At 36.5% G+C, this 17,107-nt stretch overlaps 1 protein-coding gene across 1 annotated transcript in view; it reads left to right on the top strand.

Moving 5' to 3' along the window:
* The window catches only part of LOC123847554 (bifunctional heparan sulfate N-deacetylase/N-sulfotransferase 4), a 266,149-nt gene that overhangs the window by 108,830 nt on the left and 140,212 nt on the right, over positions 1 to 17,107 (top strand). Inside the window, exon 2 of the mRNA XM_045879396.1 lies at positions 1,015 to 1,102. Coding sequence (XP_045735352.1) covers positions 1,015 to 1,102 — 88 coding nt within the window. The remainder of the gene's footprint in view (positions 1 to 1,014; positions 1,103 to 17,107) is intronic.

Below are 17,107 nucleotides of genomic sequence, written 5' to 3'. Positions count from 1 at the left end.
ATTTTTAAAGCAAATGCTTAGCCACTGTGACTAATACTCAGAAGAATTGTCTAAATTTCTGACTCTTTATTCACCTTAACATACAGATAGCAGTAACCAAAAATAGTTTGAAATAAGTTTCTCATTTTCATCAGAATAAAGTAAGTCCCCTTTAAAAATTTATTTAAAAACAGGAAAATCATTCTAATCAATAAGCAAACTAAAAAACCCAAGGATATGAGAGTTCTGAATTATGCTACATATGTTGGTATAGGAATAATTGCAGTTGAAGGACGGGCAGAAAATTTACAGGACTAAGTATGACTCTAAGATTACTCTTCATGTGTTCTTATCCTGTCTACAAATAAGAAATTAACATAGAATAATTTCAAATACAGAAAATAGGGACATTTTGCCACAGTTGGAAAATTTTTCTTTATGAAATTGGCTATGTATTTCCTATCTGTCCTTGCCTTATTCATATCTCAACATTTGCAATCAACACCCTTTAAATTATACATTTCTCTTTAGTTTGTATAGTAAAAACCCAAGCCTTAAACTCAATGATTATGCTTTTAAAAAACGATAGGGAAGGAAGCACAGTTAAATAAATACTAAATTGCAACTCAAATGTTACCTTTCTATTCCTTACCAACAAATGCAAGACTTGCCTACATTCAACAACTCTGAAAAATTTCCCCCAAGGAAAAAAAGTGTAATAATCTGAAATCAAGAAATGTCTCACATGGAAATGAAAAATGATTTCAGTGCTGTGTGGTTAGAGAATTGCCTCTCAGCAACTTATAATGTGCTTAGGACTTAACTGCTTCATAATTTGGTGAACTTCAATAAAAATAACAATAGTGATTATAATACCCGAAATATGAATAGCAAATAACTGTACCCATCAAAAACCCAAAAAGCAAGAAAGCCCATATTATTTTGTTTCACTCATGCATACACATTTGAAAAAAAGGCATCCCAAAGCTTCATATTTATTTTTCTAAAATCATGTTAATTTCTTATTTATTTCAGGCATTACTAGAGACTCAAAATTTACTGCGCACTCAGGTTGCAAATTTTACCTTCAACCTTGGATTTTCAGGGAAGTTTTACCACACAGGTAAGAAGGAACTTTGTGTTCTCAGGCAGCTACATATAAATAGGAGCGAGGATTTTAAATGTTTCATAAGTAGGAGGAATAGAATATCCGGACTGATTATGGGAAAAACTCGGGTGCATTATATGAGTAGCCAAATCCAAAATCAATGAGCTTGTTTACTTTGGCAAATACTGTTAGAATCAAGGACAAAGGAGGAAGACAATTGACTTTTTCAACTCAGTAAAAAAAGAAACCATGATCATTGTTCTGTGACTATGCATCTTGTCTCTCAGCATAGTCCAAGTAGAAAGCAAAGTGATTGTGATGATGATGATGATGATGATGTTGATGATGGCAATGACATTCCAATAATAATAATAGTGGGCAGTGTTTTTAAAATGTCAGATACTCAAGGTGACAGACATTTTTGTATATATTATTCCTTTGGAAAACATCTGGTGATCAGAGAGGAACTTTATAGCCTCAAAGAAAATTAATAGAGGGTCATCTTGCTTAACTTACCTTCCCTTGCAGGATTTTTCCCTAAAAATATTACAATTTGGCCCAACATGCATTAAAGCAATCGTAATAAGGCTTGTATTTCTTTCCATCTCTATCCAGCCACAGTTGCACTTCTTTTCAGTGTCGGCTTCTCAACAAATTCTTAAAATGTGATTGGTGTTCATGCACTACTCTGTGTTCTGATATTTCTCACCTCTTTACCCATCTTCACCTCCAAAATATGACTTTTATTTTATGGGTATCAGCATTCTAATGTCTGGCACTCGTATGGAGAAAAATATGTGCAGAGAAGTGACTATCTTATAATAATGACAAAAATAACACAAAATGATGTGTTAGAGCCTGTAGGCAATACCTAGTATCTGCTCCTATTTCTGCATTTGTGGTATAAACCAAATACTTTATGACTTTGCACTGTTGTTACTTCATAGTTTCTTAGTGAAAACATTCCATGGGATTCTCTATGCATGCATGCAAGTTATTGACATTTAAAATATCCCATGCAAAGGTAGTCTTTAATTATCATAAATGCAGTTCATTTTACCCAAAGAAGCTTTTTAATGTTTAACCAAGGAGGCTCAGCATGGTTTATTAGAATATTGAAGCAGTGATGTCTTATTGGCTTTTCTTTAATGCCTTTTCCCTCCTGCTTTGAAACATGTAAATCTGTTTAAAGTAATAGAAGGAAAATTAGTATTTAGACCATTTGATAAATCAAATGATTGCATATTTTAAAAGGACATTTTGCAGAAAGAGATTTGGGTCATCGTATCTGCACAGGCAGAGTAATTCCAGCTTACAATTTTGAAAATAGACATGGTTTTTTAAATCTTCTTCAAAAGCCCCCTCAAGAAATGAGTTCAGGCCTAAGAAGCTCTGACTCTGAAGTTATAAAGCAGATAACTCTAAAAGCTATATCTACTCATGCAGGGGAAAAATTATGGGATTATCTGGAGTTCACACACAAACAATACTATTTTGTCTTAAATAGCCATATAGTGCAAGTAAAGCCATTCTTTTGGTTGAAATATATCTGGATAACTGCCTCATCTCTTTTATTCGCTTTTCCTATTCAGAACTATTAAAGCTGCCAGACATTCACAGAGTTAATGTTGATAGCAGGTTATAACACTTCTCATTTCTTCTTTATGATCCTGAACTTGTACACAGTACACATCCACCAGGAAATGAACAACACACTAGTTAATATCACAGGGATAGTTGTTGGAGGAAGATACCAAAAAAAAAAAATCATTTTAATTTTATTTTTAAGAAGACCTTATTGACTCTTTTGACTCTTTATGTTGGTACTAACCTAACAAAAATAATGGAAGAAACACTTTATTCTGTTATGCTGTGGTGATAGTACACTTTAGAGATCAAGCAATATATATAAATTTGTAAATCCTAGAAGCTTACTTTCCTTCACATAGGATGAAACTTTCACTGACTTGATACTTTAAGTGTAGAATCATTGAAAGGCATCCATACTGTATTTCAAAGGTGCAATCATATTATATTGAGTACTTACTAATTTACTCAAGAGATGTCAAGTTTTCTCCTAGAGTGGAGTTAACATTGGTGATGTCCACTCTAGGGAGGGCATACTTCTGTCTTATCTAGTTACATTCTTATATGCAGGCTTAACTATATGGAACAAAGTTTGCAAATCAGGGAAGTGCTTTCCTTATACTTGCACTCCGCTGTGATATGTAACTATTAGAAGATGGCCTTGTCACAATGACTGTCTCAGCTCTCTCCCAGGATGTTCTGATTTCCCAGTGCATGAGGATGCTGATTGATGAGCCTCATTGTATTGAAGACATTTAATCACATATGCCCAGTGTAATAATGATAGATTCTTCATTTCTTAGACTGCTCCACTTATTTGTATTTCCCGTGTATTCTTTCCTGTTTGGTTTCTCTGCCCTTCACATGCTACAAACAACCTCACCCAAAAGGACATATCCCTAAGCTTTCCCTCGCAGTCAGCCACTCACAGGTGCCAAATTGAAAAAGGAAGGACATACTGTTGATTAAAAGGAAAAAAATAAAAGTATGGAGTTTGAAATAAAATGTTTTAGTCTGAAAATATGTAAAGCTTGGTTAGAATTGCACAATGAAAACTCAGAGAATGAACACATTAGAGTGTTAAGATGTCTTCTAGGGGTAAGGTGTTACAAATATTATTTTTGTAGGGCATAATTTCTAGTGACAATCATTGCCACTCTTTGTAATTAATAATAAATTGAATATGACTCAATCAATTACTTCATGGAGATTTACAAATTGTATTAATATTGTTTTTTCATGAGAGTTCATTTGACAAAATATAGGCCCTTTATATAAAACTATTAACTTTTAAACATGATTTTTTTTTTTAAAAGTATTACATTCATTTACCTTTGTTTGCTTTTTGTTTTTTATTTTCTGTAGAAATTACCAGTTCAGAGTAGGTATTAGAAACAGACTGCTTTTGGGGCGCCGCCTGGGTGGCTCAGTTGGTTAAGCGACTGCCTTCGGCTCAGGTCATGATCCCAGGGTCCTAGGATCGAGCCCCGCATCGGGCTCCCTGCTCAGTGGGAAGCCTGCTTCTCCCTCTCCCACTCCCCCTGCTTGTGTTCCCTCTCTCGCTGTGTGTGTGTCTCTCTCTCTGTCAATTAAATAAATAAATAAAATCTTAAAAAAAAAAAAAAAAGGAAAGAAACAAGACTGCTTTTGTTCAAATCCAGACTGACATTTACTAGGTTTGTGAACATAAACAGGTTACTTAAACTTTCTGTGCCTCAGTTTCTTCATCTCTAAATGAGAATCATATCTCCCTCATCTAGAACAATGCATAGAATGTTCTAAGTGCTATGTGTTTATTATTATTACTTTAAAAAGTATTTTTGTATATGATTGATTTTATCAAAAAAGTAAACTGAATAATGTACATCACTTTATTTTCTAATTTTGAAATTGTAGATTACATACATACATTTATTTATTTCTGTATTTATTTTTTTGCCTTTAAAGAGAGTTTGCACTGCAGTGGGGGGAACACAATCATTAATTGAAATAACACTGCTCTTATTCACATACAGAAGTAACATTCTTAGAAACAACTTTCATGTATGTGCCTTACAAGTTATTCAGTGAAACAACGCATAATAAACATATGTATACAATGGAAAGATAAACTATACTTATCGATACAAGTAACATTCTTAGAAATATGTTTCCCACGCGTCTTTGAAGGTTTTACATGCATTGCAATGTACCGAACACATTTTCTGAAGTTAATTTTTAAAAATTTTTAATTGAAGTATCATTGACATATGTATGATATTAGTTTCAGGTGTACAACATAGGGATTTGAAAACCATATCCAGGGGCACCTGGGTGGCTCAGTTGGTTAAGCATCCCACTCTTGATTTCCACTCAGGTCATGATCTCAGGGTTGTGGGATCGAGCCCTGTGTTGGGCTCCACACTCAGCATGGAGTCTGCTTGTCCCTCTCCCTCTTCTCCTCTCCCTTGCTCATGAAAGAGAGAGACCTCTCTTTCAAATAAATGAATAAAATCTTCTTAAAAATTAGAAAAAATGATGGGCACCTGGGTGGCTCAGTTGGTTAAGTGACTGCCTTCGGCTCAGGTCATGATCCTGAAGTCCTGGAATTGAGTCCAACATGGGGCTCCCTGCTGAACAGGGTGTCTGCTTCTCCCTCTCACCTCTCCCCTCCCCCCTCTCATGTGCTCTCTCTCTCAAATAAATAAATAAAATCTTTTTAAAAAATTAGAAAAAAAGAAAGTCATATGCATTACAATATGCTCACCATGGTAATTGTAGTTTCCATCTGTCTCCAAAGTTATTACACTGTTATTAACTATATTCCCTATGCTATACTTTTCATCCTGGTGATTTATTTATTTTATAACTGGGAGATTATACCTCTTAATACCCTTCACCCTGTTTCACCCATCTCCCACTCTCCTCCCTTTAGCAACCACTAGTTTGTCCTCTCAATATATGAGTTTTTTTTCTCCTTTGTGTTATATTATTTGTTTTGTTTTTTAGATTTCACATTTAAGTGAAATCATAGGATATTTGTCTTTCTCTGACTTATTTCATTTAGCATCATACCTATCCATGTTGTCCCAAATGGTAAGATTTCATTCCTTTTTATAGCTGAGTAATATTCCATTATGTATATATACCACATCTTTATCCATTCATCTATGGATGGACATGGGTTGCTTCCGTATCTTGGCTCTTATAAAAAAGGCTGCAGTAAACATAGGTGTTCATATATCTTTTCCAATTAGTGTTTTTGTTTTCCTTGGGTAAATACCCAGAAGTGGAATTATTGGATTGGATGGTAATTCTATTTTTAGTTGTTGGAGGAACCTTCGACCTGTGTTCTCCAGTGGCTGCACCAGCTTACATTCCTGCCAACAGTGCACAAAGGTTCTCTTTACTCCACATTCTCACCAACACTTCCTAGTTCTTTATATTTTGGGTACTGGCCATTCTGACTAGTGTTAGGTGATGTCATTGTGGTTCTGATTTGTATTTTTCTTCTGATGATTAGTGATATGAGTATCTTTTCACATGTCTTTGGGCCATCTGTATGTCTTCTCTGGGAAAATGTTTATGCAATACCTCTGCCCATTTTAATTGGATTATTTGTGGATTTTTTTTTTTTTGGTGTTGAGTTGTATGAATTCTTTATCAGATGTATCATTTGCAAATATCTTCTCCCTTTCGGTAGGTTGCCTTTTTGATTTGTTGTTGGTTTCCTTTGCTGTGCAAAAGCATTTTAGTGTGATGTAGTCCCAATAATTTATTTTTTTTATTTTTTTTTTATTTTTTATTTTTTTTTATTCTTATGTTAATCCCCATACATTACATCATTAGTTTTAGATGAAGTGTTCCATGATTCATTGTTTGTGCACAACACCCAATGCTCCATGCAGAACGTGCCCTCCTCAATACCCACCAACAGGCCAACCCATCCTCCCACACCCCTCCCCTCTAGAACCCCATTTGTTTTTCAGAGTCCACCGTCTCTCATGGTTCGTCTACCCCTCCGATTTCCCCCACTTCACTCTTCCCCTCCCGCTACCCTCTTCTTCTTATTTTTTTTTTTCTTAACATATATTGCACTATTTGTTTCAGAGGTACAGATCTGAGATTCAACAGTCTTGCACAATTCATAGCGCTTACCAGAACACATACCCTCCCCAGTGTCTATCACCCAGTCACCCCATCCCTCCCACCCCACCCCCCACTCCAGCAACCCTCAGTTTGATTCCTGCAATTAAGAATTCCTCATATCAGTGAGATCATATGATACATGTCTTTCTCTTTTTGACTTATTTCACTCAACATAATACCCTCCAGTTCCATCCACGTCGTTGCAAATGGCAAGATCTCATTCCTTTTGATGGCTGCATAATATTCCATTGTATATATATACCACCTCTTCTTTATCCATTCATCTGTCGATGGACATCTTGGCTCTTTCCACAGTTTGGCTATTGTGGACATTGCTGCTATAAACATCGGGGTGCATGTACCCCTTCGGATCCCTCCTTTTGTATCTTTGGGGTAAATACCCAGTAGTGCAGTTGCTGGCTCATATGGTAGCTCTATTTTCAACTTTTTGAGGAACCTCCATACTGTTTTCCAGAGTGGCTGCACCAGCTTGCATTCCCACCAACAGTGTAGGAGGGTTCCCCTTTCTCCGCATCCCCGCCAACATCTGTCGTTTCCTGACTTGTTAATTTTAGCCATTCTGACTGGTGTGAGGTGGTATCTCATTGAGCTTTTGATTTGGATTTTCCTGATGCTGAGCGATATTGAGCACTTTTTCATGTGTCTGTTGGCCATTTGGATGTCTTCTTTGGAAAAATGTCTGTTCATGTCTTCTGCCCATTTCTTGATTGGATTCTTTGTTCTTTGGGTGTTGAGTTTGATTAGTTCTTTATAGATTTTGGATACTAGCCCTTTATCTGATATGTCATTTGCAAATATCTTCTCCCATTCTGTTGGTTGTCTTTTGGTTTTGTTGACTGTTTCCTGTGCTTTGCAAAAGCTTTTTATCTTGATGAAGTCCCAATAGTTCATTTTTGCCCTTGCTTCCCTTGCCTTTGGCGATGTTTCTAGGAAGAAGTTGCTTCGGCTGAGGTCAAAGAGGTTACTGCCTGTGTTCTCCTTTAGGATTTTGATGGACTCTGTCTCACATTGAGGTCTTTCAACTATTTGGAGTCTATTTTTGTGTGTGGTGTAAGGAAATGGTCCAGTTTCAATCTTCTGCATGTGACTGTCCAATTTTCCCAACACCATTTGTTGAAGAGACTGTCTTTGTTCCATTGGACATTCTTTCCTGCTTTGTCGAAGATTAGTTGACCCTAGAGTTGAGGGTCCATTTCTGGGCTCTCTATTCTGTTCCATTGATCTATGTGTCTGTTTTTGTGCCAGTACCATGCTGTCTTGATGATGACAGCTTTGTAATAGAGCTTGAAGTCCGGAATTGTGATGCCGCCGGCTTTGCTTTTCTTTTTCAGCATTCCTCTGGCTATGCGGGGTCTTTTCTGGTTCCATACAAATTTTAGGATTATTTGTTCCATTTCTTTGAAAAAAGTGGATGGTATTTTGATGGGGATTGCATTGAATGTGTAGATTGCTCTAGGTAGCATTGACATCTTCACAATATTTGTTCTTCCAATCCATGAGCATGGAACGTTTTTCCATTTCTTTGTGTCTTCCTCAATTTCTTTCATGAGTATTTTATAGTTTTCTGAGTACAGATCCTTTGTCTCTTTGGTTAGATTTATTCCTAGGTATCTTATGGTTTTGGGTGCAATTGTAAATGGGATCGACTCCTTAATTTCTCTTTCTTCTGTCTTGTTGTTGGTGTATAGGAATGCCACTGACTTCTGTGCATTGATTTTATATCCTACCACTTTACTGAATTCCTGTATGAGTTCTAGCACTTTTGGGGTGGAGTCTTTTGGGTTTTCCACCTAAAGTATCATATCATCTGCAAAGAGTGAGAGTTTGACTTCTTTTTTGCCGATTTGGATGCCTTTGATTTCTTTTTGTTGTCTGATTGCTGTGGCTAGGACTTCCAATACTATGTTGAATAGCAGTGGTGATAGTGGACATCCCTGCCGCATTCCTGACCTTAGGGGGAAAGCTCTCAGTTTTTCCCCATTGAGAATAATATTTGCTGTAGGTTTTTCATAGATGGCTTTTATGATATTGAGGTATGTACCCTCAATCCCTATACTCTGAAGAGTTTTGATCAAGAAAGGATGCTGTACTTTGTCAAAAGCTTTTTCTGCATCTATTGAGAGGATCATATGATTCTTGTTCTTTCTTTTGTTAATGTATTGTATCACATTGATTGATTTGCGGATGTTGAACCAACCTTGCAGCCCAGGAATAAATCCCACTTGGTCATGGTGAATAATCCTTTTAATGTACTGTTGGATCCTATTGGCTAGTATTTTGGTGAGAATTTTTGTATCCATGTTCATCAGGGATATTGGTCTATAATTCTCCTTTTTGATGGGGTCTTTGTCTGGTTTGGGGATCAAGGTAATGCTGGCCTCATAAAATGAGTTTGGAAGTTTTCTTCTGTTTCTATTTTTTGGAACAGTTTCAGAAGAATAGGTATTAATTCTTCTTGAAATGTTTGGTAGAATTCCCCTGGGAAGCCATCTGGCCATGGGCTTTTGTTATTTGGGAGATTTTTGATGACTGCTTCAATTTCCTTAGTGGTTATAGGTCTGTTCAGGTTTTCTATTTCATCCTGGTTCAGTTTTGGTAGTTGATACATCTCTAGGAATGCATCCATCTCTTCCAGGTTATCTAATTTGCTGCCATAGAGTTGCTCCTAATATGTTCTTATAATTGTTTGTATTTCTTTGGTGTTGGTTGTGATCTCTCCTCTTTCATTCATGATTTTGTTGATTTGGGTCATTTCTCTTCTCTTTTTGATAAGTCTGGCCAGGGGTTTATCAATCTTGTTAATTCTTTCAAAGAACCAGCTCCTAGTTTCATTGATCTGTTCTACTCTTCTTTTAGTTTCTATTTCATTGATTTCTGCTCTGATCTTTATTATTTCTCTTCTCCTGCTGGGTTTAGGCTTTATTTGCTGTTCTTTCTCCAGCTCCTTTAGGTGTAGGGTTAGGTTGTGTACTTGAGACCTTTCTTGTTTCTTGAGAAAGGCTTGTATTGCTATATACTTTCCTCTTAGGACTGCCTTTGCTGCATCCCAAAGATTTTGAACAGTTGTGTTTTCATTTTCATTGGTTTCCATGTATTTTTTAAATTCTTCTTTAATTTCCTGGTTGACCCATTCATTCTTCAGTAGGATGCTCTTTAGCCTCCATGTATTTGAGTTCTTTCCGACTTTCCTCTTGTGATTGAGTTCTAGTTTCAAAGCATTGTGGTCTGAAAATAGGTAGGGAATGATCCCAATCTTTTGGTACCGGTTGAGACCTGATTTATGACCTAGGATGTGATCTATTCTGGAGAATGTTCCATGGGCACTAGAGAAGAATGTGTATTCTGTTGCTTTGGGGTGGAATGTTCTGAATATGTCTGTGAAGTCCATTTGGTCCAGTGTGTCATTTAAAGTCTTTATTTCCTTGTTGATCTTTTGCTTAGCCGATCTGTCCATTTCAGTGAGGGGGGTGTTAAAGTCCCCCACTATTATTGTATTGTTGTCGATGTGTTTCTTTGCTTTTGTTATTAATTGCCTTATATAACTGGCTGCTCCCATGTTAGGGGCATAGATATTTACAATTGTTAGATCTTCTTGTTGGATAGATCCTTTAAGTATGATATAGTGTCCTTCCTCATCTCTTATTACAGTCTTTGGTTTAAAATCTAATTTGTCTGATATAAGGATTGCCACCCCAGCTTTCTTTTGGTGTCCATTAGCATGGTAAATGGTTTTCCACCCCCTCACTTTCAATCTGGGGGTGTCTTTGGTTCTAAAATGAGTCTCTTGCAGACAGCATATCGATGGATCTTGTTTTTTAATCCAGTCTGTTAGCCTGTGTCTTTTGATTGGGGCATTTAGCCCATTTACATTCAGGGTAACTATTGAAAGATAGGAATTTAGTGCCATTGTATTGCCTGTAAGGTGACTGTTACCGTATATTGTCTGTGTTCCTTTCTGGTCTATGTTGCTTTTAGGGTCTCTCTTTGCTTAGAGGACCCCTTTCAAGATTTCCTGTAGGGCTGGTTTTGTGTTTGCAAATTCCTTTAGTTTTTGTTTGTCCTGGAAGCTTTTTCTCTCTCCTTCAATTTTCAATGACAGCCTAGCTGGATAGAGTATTCTTGGCTGCATATTTTTCTCATTTAGTGCTCTGAATATATCCTACCAGTCCTTTCTGGCCTGCCAGGTCTCTGTGGATAGGTCTGTTGCCAATCTAATGTTTCTACCCTTGTAGGTTACATATCTCTTCTCCCGAGCTGCTTTCAGGATTTTCTCTTTGTCTATGAGACTCGTAAGTTTTACGATTAGATGTTGGGGAGTTGACCTATTTTTATTGATTTTGAGAGGGGTTCTCTGTGCTTCCTGGATTTTCATGCCTGTTTCTTTCCCCAAATTAGGGAAGTTCTCTGCTATAATTTGCTCCATTATACCTTCTGGCCCTCTCTCTCTTTCTTCTTCTTCTGGGATCCCAATTATTCTAATGTTGTTTCGTTTTATGGTATCGCTTATCTCTCGAATTCTGCGCTCGTGATCCAGTAGTTGTTTATCTCTCTTTTTCTCAGCTTCTTTATTTTCCATCATTTCATCTTCTATATTACTGATTCTCTCTTCTGCCTCATTTATTCTAGCAGTTAGCACCCCCATTTTTGATTGCACCTCATTAATAGCCTTTTTGATTTCTACTTGGTTGGATTTTAGCTCTTTTACTTCTCCAGAAAGGGTTTCTCTAATAACTTCCATATTTTTTTTCAAGCCCAGCTAGTATCTTTAAAGTGATGATTCTGAACTCTAGATCTGACATCGTACTAATGTCCGTATTCAGTAGGTCCCTGGCAGTCGGTACTACCTCTTGTTCTTTTTGTTGAGGTGATTTTTTCCATCTTGTCATTTTGTGCAGAGAAGAATAGATTAATGAGAGAACAAAATGCTAGCAGAGTAACCACGTCCCCAGAAAATATACTCTAAACAAATAAGAAAAGACCTGAAGCAGTGGGAAAAGAAAGGGAAAGAGAGAAAAAAGAAAAAGATAAATATAAAAACAAAAACAAACAAAACAAAACAACAACAACAAAAGAAAAACCAGAATGTGATCAAATATGATCTATATGGTATATAAATCAGTGCCACACACTAGATTTGGGGTGTATTTTGGTCTTTTAGAAGAAAGTGCCTCCCAAAATTTTAAAGAAAGAAAAACTTATATATGTACAAAAATAAGGGTTGATATGATGAAGGGATGGAATATGACTGTAAAAATGGAAATTATAAAAAATGTTATAAAAGGAATTAATAAGAAGTTGTTTGAAAAAAGAAAGAAGAGGATTTAAAAAAAGAAAAAAGAAAAAGAGAAAAAAAAAGGGAGAGGATGTGATCAGGCAGGGGAATAGAAAACACCATATACTAGAGATTTAGGGTCTATTTTAATCTGTTAGAAGAAACTATCTCAAAATTTTAAAGAGAGAACAACTTATATATATAAGCCAAAAATAAGGGTAACTACTATGAAGGGACAGAATATGACTCTAAAAATGAAAAATAAAAATGTTTTTTTTTAAAAAAAGGGATTGATAAGATGTTGGTTGAAAAAGGGAAAAAGAAAAATTCAAAAAGAAATAAAAAGACAAAAAGACAGTTAAAAAATTAACTTTAAAAGACTAAAGAATCATGGTAAAAAAGCCGTGAATTCTATGTACAGTATTCCCCTAGCGCTGGAGCTCTGCCATTCTCATTGATCGGTAAACTTGGTCTTGGCTGGCTGTTCTCGCTGATCTTCTGGGGAGGGGCCTGTTGCCGTGGTTTCCAAATGTCTCTGCCGGAGGCGGAAGTGCCCCGCCCTTGCCCCCTCCCGGCTAAGTCATCTGCTCGGGTTTGCTCTTCGGGGCTTTTGTTCCCTGCAAGCTTTCCGTACAGCTTTGGAGGCGGAGAGTGAAAATGGCGGCCTCCCAATCTCCGCCCCGGAGGAGCCGAGAACTCGGGGCCCCGCTCCTCAGTGAGCCCCAGAGAAAAGCCGTCAGTCACTCCCGTCTCCCCGGTCTCTGGCCACACTCCGTGCTCACCCGGCCTGTGACCGCGCGTTTCTATCTCCGGCACCCAACCCCGTGTGGAGTCTCCTAACCCAGCAGATCCCTGCGGTGCACTCCCGCGCGGCTCCTCCCGGGGGAGGAAGGTGAGTCTCCCTGGATCTGCCGCTTGTTGGGTCCCTGCTGGAGGAGCAATGGCCTGACTATGCCGCGGATCCCGGTTTATGGCCACCCCGAGCTGAGAGCCCGAGCCCTGGCTCCGTCTCTGCAGCCGGCTTCCCTGCTCCGATACCTGGGAGCTCTGCCACACTCAGGCATCCCCGGTCTTTCTGTGACCCCGGGGGTCCTGAGACCACACTGTCTTGTGAGGGTTCCAGCCCCCCACTTAGCCACTGGAGCGACGTCCCTCAGTGGAGCCGACTTCTAAAAGTTCCAATTGTGTGCTCTGCTGCTCTATCACTTGCCAGAAGTGGCGGACAGAGGCCCCCTCCCCTGCCGTCTATCCTCCCGAATATCGCCTCGGATTCACTTCTCCGCACGTCCTTCCTTCCAGAAAGTGGTCGCTTTTCTGTTCAGAGAGTTGTTGCTATTCCTTTCTTCGATCTCCTGTTGGGTTTGTAGGTGTTCAGAATGGTTTGATCCCTATCCAGCTGAATTCCTGAGAGGAGACGAAATCCAGGTCTCCTACTCCTCCGCCATCTTGCTCCGCCCCTCTCCCAATAATTTATTTTTGCTTTTGTTTTTCTTGACTGGAGAAACACATCCAGAAAATTATTGCTGAGGTTGATGTCCACAGATTACTGCCTATGTTTTCTTTTAAGAGTTTTATTGTTTCAGGTCTTATATTTAGATCTTTAGTCCTTTTTGAGTTTATTTGTGTGTATGGTGTCCAGTTTCATTCTTTTGCATATAGTTGTCTAATTTTTCCAACACCATTTATTGAAGAGACTATTTTTCCCCCTACTATATTCTTCCTTCTTTTGTCATAGATTAATTGACCACATAAGTGTGGGTTTCTGTCTGGGCTCTCTATTCTGTTCTATTGATCTATGTAGCCTTTTATTGTGTTGTTCTATACTGTTTTAATTACAATAGCTTTGCAGTACAGTTTGAAATCTGGGAGTGTGGACCCCCAGTTTTGTTCTTCTTCCTCAAGATGGCTTTGGCTGTTTGTGATCTTTCGTGGTTTCATACAAATTTTAGGATTATTTGTTCTTGTTCTGTGAAAAATACTATTGATATTTTGATATGGATTGCACTGAACCTATAGATTGCTTGGATAGTTTGGATATTTTAATATTTGTTCTTCCAATTCATCAGCGTGGCATATCTTTCTTTCCATTTGTTTGGAATTTCTTCATCTCCTATTTCTTTCATCAATGTCTTATAGTCTTTAGAGTACTGTTGTTACACTTCCTTGGTTAGGTTTATTCCTAAGTATTTTATTATTTTTGGTGCAATTGTAAATGGGATTTTCTTAATTTCTCTTTGTGCTCTTTTGTTAGTAGTGCATAGAAATGCAGCAGATTTCTGTATATTGATTTTTGAACTCTGCAGCTCTGTTGAATTTATCAGTTCTAGAACTAATAGGTAACCATAGGTAACTTTTAATCGATTTTCATCACCACACAGTTCTTTTATTTATTGTAATATTTAAAATTAGTTTAGTACATACCTACCTATATGGAACCATGCCAGATTCAATATACAGAGAAAATACCAACATCTTCTTACCATTCAGGAATTACAATATTTCATACATAATGAGCAAATATAAAGCAGACATTTGTACAAAAGCAATAATGCAGACACTGGAATTTTATAAATTGCATTTTAACATTGCCTTATGGGAATTAACCTCTAGCCCAGATCTTGCTAAAATTATCCTTATATTGGCAGACTTAAAGAACTTTTAGGAGTATGCTATTATTTCATAACAAGATCATCTACAAGTGGTAACAAAAAAGTAAATTCTTCAATATTTTACTTCTGAATTTAAAAACTTCCTATTTATTGAGAATTTAGAGAGGTAAGAGGGAAAAACTATTAAGTGAGAACAAAAAATGCTACATTTTTAATTAATAATGATGTAGATTTGGGGGCGCCTGGGTGGCTCTGTTGGTTAAGCAGCTGCCTTTGGCTCATGCCATAATCCTAGGGTCCTGAGATTGAGCCCACTGTTGGGCTCCCTGCTCAGCAGAGAGCCTGCTTCTCCCTCTTCCTCTGCCTGCCACTCTGCCTGCTTGTGCTCTGTCAAATAAATAAATAAATAAATAAATAAATAAATAAATCTTAAAAAAAAATAATAATGATGTTGTAGATTTGAATCTAGATCAGATTAGACATAAAAGGCTAAATATGAACACAAATTCTTTTAATGGATTGTAACTTGTGTTAAATATGGTGATGTATGAACTACAAATTATATCCTCACATATTAAATTAGGTATAGAAAAATATGTGTTAATAGTATAGAAAAATATGTGTTTATAGTGATCTGAAAATTTAATATTTTCATTTAGTTGGATTTTAAAACATTTGAAATTCTGCGTTGGTCTCTCAGCATGACTTGGTATCATATTTTTCTTTTTTTTTGGTATCCTATTTTTCATTAAGCTATTTCTAGTGTCACAAGCTTGCCTCACATGGCTTTGAATTATAAGACCTATATAAAGTAAGAGAAAGGCTGATGGGAAATTAATCTATGAGGTGAAAAAATAGTTTTAAATATCACTCTCAACCTTGTGAGGAGTGTTTATAAATTAACTCAATCTCTAGTATAAAAATTATTAATATTTTATGATCAGTCATGTATCTGTTTATATCAATAGTCTACAAATTTCATTTAAGTTGATTAATTGACCTCCTTCCTGGTCAAGTATGTGTTTTGTGATTCCTGCTACTTTCAATAACGATCAGTGAAGTTTAAGGTGAATGGAAGCATATCTCAAACATTCTGTATTCAAAGCACAACAGAAGGGTGGGAGAACTGTCAATTCATTCATTGCATGTGACACAAAGTAACTCTAATCTGTGCTTCAGTGGGCTAAATTATGGCCATAAGAAACATGGTCTAAACACTTCATGCTTGAAATCCATCTGAGGAAATGATAAACTTTTCTCTATTTGGATTTCAACATTTGAAATTCTCTATATTAACAAAGTCAATGAATTGCAAATCTGTCTTATAACAATTGTAGCTAAAGTTAATAAAAATTAAGGATTCTGTCTGCTCAACTGATTCATAAGACTTTATCACATTCAAAACTTCTATTTCTTTACCCTTTGTATAGTAGCAATTATTACAAGTAGTATGGTGCCAAAACTCTAATTAAACCTGATGGTCCTTACACCCTCTAAGAACTATGCATTATGAATTGTACCATAGAAATAATTCATATACATAAATACACACAAAAGTTTCCATGCACTTCGGTGGACATATGAAAGCTCTGAAGTTCACTGACATTATATTAATATGGATTGAATTAAATTATTCACCTACTCACTGCTCTGGGGAAGTGGCATAATACTGTGCAAGTTAAAGGAATCCAATCTCTGACTTCAAGAAATTAATAATCTAGGCAAGCAATGTTTTCAAGAATTTGTAAAAATATATAAATTTAGAACACTGTAAGTATAAACCTGTAGATATTATTTTTAAGAAGAAAGAGATCCTGATATTTATGAAGTGCTTGCTATCTGAAAGTCATGATATTAAGTGCTTTAATAAATCAATCTCATTCACTTTTCACAAAGACCCAATGAGATAGGTATTTATATCTCCATTTTAAACCAGGAAACTGAGATTCAAAGAAGTTGACTTGTCCAAAATCACATAGTAAAGCAAATGGCAGAAGTAGAGACACTACTTTTGTATTTATTGATATCAAATATACACTTTAACCATTTCACAGCACTCTTTACTGCATGATCAGTGAAATCTTTATTATGAGACACATAAATGAAACATTTGGAGAGGATTCTTTAAAAAAAACTTTAATATTTATTTGCTTAGTATTAAATTAAGCAGCCATCTGTAAAACATATTATATTGTGGAAAAATAAACCAAATAAATACACCTCATACTCTAAGACAGAATCTGTTATTTTACTTCACTTATTTAGTTAAGTATCTAGAGACCAAATAGGAATCAATTCTTTTTTTTTTTTTTTTTTTTAGGAATCAATTCTTATATTACTGATCCAGAACGTTTTAAAATTAGACTGCATATTGTAAAATTGTGCAAAAATTGTATGATTTCA

This window comes from Mirounga angustirostris, unplaced genomic scaffold (genome assembly GCF_029215605.1).
Source record: "Mirounga angustirostris isolate CCGP_5_RB_7025 unplaced genomic scaffold, mMirAng1.0.hap1 SCAF_2, whole genome shotgun sequence".
NCBI classification, from domain to species: domain Eukaryota; kingdom Metazoa; phylum Chordata; class Mammalia; order Carnivora; family Phocidae; genus Mirounga; species Mirounga angustirostris.
Note: the sequence above shows the minus strand (reverse complement) of the source record. Positions and strands in the feature narration are given on the sequence as shown.